The 6,532-nt window shown below is 35.9% G+C and overlaps 1 protein-coding gene across 1 annotated transcript; it reads left to right on the forward strand.

Moving 5' to 3' along the window:
- The first annotated feature begins 354 nt into the window (after positions 1–354).
- Positions 355–6,028, forward strand: LOC140574655 (cell surface A33 antigen-like). The gene is made up of 6 exons (XM_072694954.1): positions 355–568; positions 1,549–1,671; positions 3,355–3,675; positions 4,787–5,104; positions 5,550–5,648; positions 5,961–6,028. The coding sequence occupies exons 1-6, from the start codon at positions 355–357 to the stop codon at positions 6,026–6,028; spliced, it is 1,143 nt and encodes a 380-aa protein (XP_072551055.1).
- Positions 6,029–6,532: the final 504 nt, after the last annotated feature.

Consider the following 6,532-nt stretch of genomic DNA (forward strand, 5'->3'; position numbering starts at 1 on the left):
CATCTTGAATAAACTTTAACTTGAATAAATCTTTGATCTTTATTAGAAGCTAATGGAAACTAGCATTACTGTACTGGAAGACCCTTACAAAAAAGGCTGGGTATAGTATCGCATGTAAAAAGGCCACATATAATCAGAAAACCACATTTATTTCACATTGATATATTGCTTTAGCCTACATATTTCAAAATGCAGTATCAGTGTCAGGTATCCAGTATGTAATTAATGTTACCTTACTGATATGTTTCTGCAGGCTGCACTCTGCAAAACAGTGGATCAGCACTAAGTATTACAGCACCCACAGGAGAGTCAGTACTGTTGCCCTGCTACTGCTCTGAACGCACCGCATCTGAGATGTTCACCTGGAAGAAACTCAACACAATCAGAAACACATGGAAAGAGATATCCAGTGAGAGTGATCAGTACAGAGACAGAGTTCAGCTGGTTAATGATCACTCTCCAGCTAATCTCTCTCTACTAATATCACACCTGACTGAAGAGGATGAAGGAGAGTACAGGTGTGATGCTAAAAGAAGTGGATACATCAAGATCAGGCTTATTGTTAAAGGTAAAACATAATATAGTTAATAATAATAATAATAATAATAATAATAATAATAATCATCATCATACTTAATGTATCTAATTAGTAGCATGTATCTAGCAGTAGCATGTCTTACTTAACTAACCCTACTGGGTTAACTCAGTCACACAACGAATAAGAAGATGACTACAGGTTTTTGCTCCACAGCTCATTTTTTGTGAGGGAAAAAAAATCATAATAATAAGTAGAAGAAAAATCCCTGCAGTGTTTGCACCCCTAATTAGTCAGCATGCAAAGCATTTGAATCAAAAGACTAGAGGACAAACATGTCGACAAGCTATTTTACAAAAAACATGTGTATTTTTATAACAGATCACCTGGTTATTTCTGGGCACTATTAATACATGTTTTGTTAGCTAAGGGACAAGTTATGGTAGCTGGATTGTAGGAAATTTGCATGGCTTGTTGGTACCAGGCTGATATGTGTGTGGCTAGTTGATAGAAATGTGTTTGGATATCTTTTTGTGTCAAGAGAATAAACTGTTATTTGTAGTTTTGAGCAGAAAGTGTAAATGATCATTTATAAAATGGATTCCAGTTCTTAAAAGCTGATTGGCTGAGGTGGATTGGCTAAACACATTTCGTTCACCCATCAGATTGTCACAAAAAAGTTTCCTATTCAAATGCTTTATATTATTTTACATTAAAATTATTAAAACATTAAATTATACTGTTGCACTTTATATTTTCATTATTAGATGGCAAAATATTTGATCAGCATTAAATGATTTGTGAATTATATCTGTATGTACATACCCTCGTTCAGCAGGCTGAGGTTGCTCGACTATGTTTTACTAGATATGCAGCTGACTCTCTGTCTCTCAAAACCTAGAATACGAACTCAACTAACTCAGATCTGTGGATACAGGTCACATCAGCAAATCTCCAGATAGCTGTTTGCAGCTGTCTTGCTCCTTCACTATTACACTCTTTTCTTTCTACAGAGGTTCCACCTAAAACTACACAGTCTACTGCAGTGGTCAACAGACAGACCAGTCAAAGCACTTTAACCACAGCATCCTTTCAAAGGTCTAATGTTGAACACCACATTCAGTCTCCAACTGAAGGTAAGATGGAGCAGCTTATTTTTCCAGAAATTCCTATATATATTTGTGAATCTTCAGTGTAGTGTGGAATTTACAGTGCTACACATAGAGACCAGGGGAAATCCTTGTAGGTGTAACAACTGGATTTAAAGTGCACTAATGTTATAGCTCTTTAAACTACATGGTTTTAACCTGTTTATTTGATGTTTGAGTTCAAAAGCTAAAATAATTTATGCAAAGCATAAAAAAGCAAAAGGCTATTTTTTCACTTTTCTACATAATTTGAATTTAACAGTTATCCTTCGTGTTGTGTCAAAATTTCATTATGAATACATCCTGTGAAGGCTCCACCTATCACACTAACAATAAGGGATTCATGTAGTGAACATTATGCTCTTCAACATGTATGGTATAAAACCCTGGCTCCATTACTGATGCACTGCAGTTTCTAAGGTGCTACCAGGTTCTTCCAATCCAGTCAGTGGTCAGAGTCATTCCAACTGCCAATCTGTCCTCACAGAACACTCACATGAATGTTGTTGCTGTGTGTGTGTGTCAATGTTCGTTCTTCTAACAATAGGTTTATTGCAGATAATATTTTGGAACAAGACATTGACTTGCTTTTGATGTTTGATGGAAACTTGCCAACATCCTAATGGCCATGGTGGAGGACTTGCTGCGGTACATTAATCTATGCTTGCAGTCAAGACTGTTCCAGTTCCTTACATGACCTCATTTGAATGCCTCTACCTATTGATTGTGGTCATTTAGAAAAAAAAACATGCTCACCAAGAAAATCTGTTTTTTTTTATTTATGTTTTGAGAGTTTTCTGAATTGCTCACAACCCGCTCTGTCCAGTTTGTTCTGACTTGATGATGCTTGATGATTTTAAAATTCATGTAGATTCTGGTAATTGCTCTGAAAATTTGCCATTGGTTTTTTGAAGTATTACTCAGAATGTGGACTTCCCTACACATAACAAAGATCATATACATAAATTATATCATATTTCATATCAGGAAGATATCTAAAATGCCAGCTAGACTCTATGTCAACGCATCTTCCATTTATCGCTAAAATACTAGAGCCGACTATAGCTGCCCAATTAACAGACCATACAGAATCCAATAATCTTTATAGGTGTTCCGGTCTGCATTTAGGAAATATTAGTTGTTGGATTGGCATATATCTGGTACTGTACTTCTGTACTTGCCTGGTTCCAGTCTTACCTAGCAGTCAGCAGTTTGTTTTTTTCTGGGGGGTTTTGATCTGAATTATGCTCTCTGACATTTGGTGTACCTCAGGGCCCAGTTCTTGGCCCATTGTTTTTTTTTATACTGTACATACTCCAACTTGGTGACATCGTTAGGTTTCACGGTTTTTGCACTTGATATGCATATATATATATATATATATATATATATATATATATATATATATATATATATATATACACTAAATCTTCACACAGTTTTGTGTGTTTTGATGAATTGCTTTCTCCCTCTAAGTTGCGTACTTTTGGTGAAAGCATTTAGTGTTGCTGGCTATGTCTCTTTTGACTTGCATGCTTGTTCATCTGCAGAGATGGTCTCAAAATCCACCTTTTCCAGCTGGTTTATGGGTGTCTCTAGAAAAGGAGTTATTAAATAACATTTTATTATTATTATTCTGGTTATTATTGTTATTATTATGTGTTTCTGCAGGCTGCACTCTGAACAACAGAGGAGCAACACTGAGTATCACAGCACTTATAGGAAAGTCAGTACTACTGTCCTGCTACTGCACTAATCTACTCATTACACCTGAGACCTTCATCTGGAGGAAACTCAAAAGAAACAGAAAGACATGGCAAGTGATATCCAGTGAGAGTGATCAGTACAGAGACAGAGTTCAGATGGTTAATGATTACTCTCCAGCCAATCTCTCTCTACTCATATCACACCTGACTAAAGAGGATGGGGGACTGTACAGGTGCAGTAACCTTGAAGGAAGTAAATACACAGGAATCCGACTCACTATTAAAGGTAAAACACTATTTGGGTAAATTGCACTGAAGCACTGGCATCTCGAAACCTGAGCTAACTCTACACAGTTCTGTTAGATACACAGTTCTTCTGATAGTCTTATTTATCTATCTTTCACTGACTTGTGAATGTGAACTCAAACCATTGACATTGTTTTTTTAGTACTTGATATTAATTTTATTACACTATTACACTCTTTTCTTTCTACAGTGATCCAACCTAAAACTACACAGTTTAATGCAGTGGTCAACAGACAGACCAGTCCAAGCACTTTAACCACAGCATCCTCTCAAAGGTCTAATGTTGAATACAGCACTCTGACCGCAACAGAAGGTAAGATGGAACAGCTTTGCTGTGTTTTAAAGGGGGGCTTCATATGATGCTTTCAAACATTCTTTTAAATAATACAACGTCCCTTTCTGTGAGATTTTAGTTAATTTAATTGATCATACAATAGGGTTGTTTCAGAAACACATGGACATCCTTTTTAAAAATACTAAAACCCAGCTACATCCAACTATTAATGTGACCTTTCTGACAGCTTTGTTTTCTCTGCTGTGCAAAAAACAAACAAACAAACAAAAAAAAACTTTTTTACACAATTGAAAGTTAAAAGTTGACAGTCCATCATGTTGTGTTGTCTAAAATGACTTGGAACTGATTTTCAATTGAAAGTTAGGAAGGTTGTTTCTTTTCCTTTGGAATGTATGTGACAAGTAACACATGGATACCTGACAGAAACACCTGAAAAAATAGCCAAGCTAATCAAACAGACCGTGGAAACAGAGAGAGAGGCGCTGCAAGAGCTACTGACAGAAATGATGAAGGAAATAATTATTTTTATTTGGGGAGAGTGTTATTAACCAGGGAAACCACATTGCCGAAAACAGGCCGTAACTCATCTTTTGAAAAACTGAAAGCTGAAACTTATGCCACAAATTAGAGTCAAGTTATTGTTAGTATGTTAAAATAGGACAGGATAGTCAGCTTTACAGAAATCACCCTGGTCATCCTAAGCTCTTACTATAATTTGAAAAATCTATTCCAACAATTGTAACAACAATCAGGGAGTATCTGACTAACCTCATCTTACTGACATGTGTTTTTGCAGGCTGCACTCTGGACAACAAAGGAGCAACACTGAGTATCTCTGCTCATATAGGAGAGTCGGTACTGCTGCCCTGCTACTGCACTGACCTGCTCGCCACACCTGAGACTTTCACCTGGAGGAAAATCAAAAGAAACAGAAAGACATGGGAAGAGATATCCAGTGAGAGTGATCAGTACAGAGACAGAGTTCAGATGGTTAATGATCTCTCTCCAGCTAATCTCTCTTTACTCATATCACACCTGACTAAAGAGGATGGAGGAGATTATGTGTGTGATGTTCAAAGAAGTGGACACATCAACATCACACTCACTGTTAAAGGTAAAACATTCTGTAGAATAATATACAGTTAGCTTTAGCACAATCTGCTGAACACTCCTGTAATAATAAAAGACTGTCTTTTAAATAATTTAAATTCTTTTTTATTCAAGATTTAATAATTGTATTTAAACCATTGCAGCTATGAACATCAAATATTGATTTGGTTCTTCTAACCTGTTCATTTTGCTTGATGTTTTTTAAAAAATGGTCTGTTTCAGAAAGACATGGACACTGTTAAAAAAGTTCTTACTGAACACCTCTGCAGTAGTTAATGTGACAGTTTTGACAACATTTCGGAAACCTACATTTTTGCAGTGTTTTGCATTTTGATGTAAAGAGTTCCATTTTTTTTCTTCTTCTGTAAAGTTGTCCATTTGGAGCTTGAACGTTTTCTGAGAGCTTTAAAAAAATCATATGTGAGAAATATATATTTTTTTTGTTACAGGTTCTCCACAGTCTCTGCCTTTCGTCCCCTTTGCCTTGGTGACTGTGATCTTTCTCCACATTATAGTGGCTGTGGTTTATCACTGCAAGAGAAACAAAGGTACAAACTACACAATCCCACTGCTGCACACTACGTTTCATCAGTGAGTCATCAGTTAAAGATAAGGTGCAACATAAAACTATAACAACTCTGATAGCCATTAAAATGGCTTATAAAGATTATTGCCTGGATAGATTTTTTGTTTATCACTCTTCATAGAAACTTTTATTGATAGGTCTACAGTGTATAGTACCAAAAAGGGTCTAGAATTGTTATGAGTCCAAGAACCCATTACTATGTTGAACCCATTTTCTATTAATAAAATTGAGGCAATTGTTGACATTGTTAATTTAATGTCTGTTTTATCAACAGCTCAGTCAGATCCTGCCAGAGTTCTCTACAGCCCTGCAGATGGAGATGGAGTGATCTGTCTGGAGTAGAGAAGTAGAGGAGTTCTGCATCATCAGCACAAATTCACCAGCCTAAATGTCTAAAAATCTTAAATGATGACTTAATTAGATTTATTTTATGTATAGGAACAACCTAAGTTAACTTAGCTTAAATGAAGTGTAAAAAAAAAAGTTTTTAAAATGTGTTAAATAACTTTAGGGGTCAAAGGGGGTTCTTTATTATATAGAACCTTGACTGCTTAAATTGTGCATGCATGAATTTGGCGAGAACAGAGCTTCTGAAGAAGCACAAATTCATAAAAGGTTAAATGCTTATATCATATATCCATAAGCATATCCTATGTTCTATGCCAGTGGTCAGTTAGACCATGGGATGTGACAGATTTGAAAAGAAGTGTGGGCTTACTGAGCATGTCTTTATATTCATATTCAACGGTACAAACAATTTCAGTGAGAATATGACATTCTATGTGAAGGACATTTGGCAAGGAACACCTGTTATTAGTATTTAATTACTGAATGTGATGAATTTTG

This window comes from Salminus brasiliensis, chromosome 1 (genome assembly GCF_030463535.1).
Source record: "Salminus brasiliensis chromosome 1, fSalBra1.hap2, whole genome shotgun sequence".
Taxonomy (NCBI): Eukaryota; Metazoa; Chordata; class Actinopteri; order Characiformes; family Bryconidae; genus Salminus; species Salminus brasiliensis.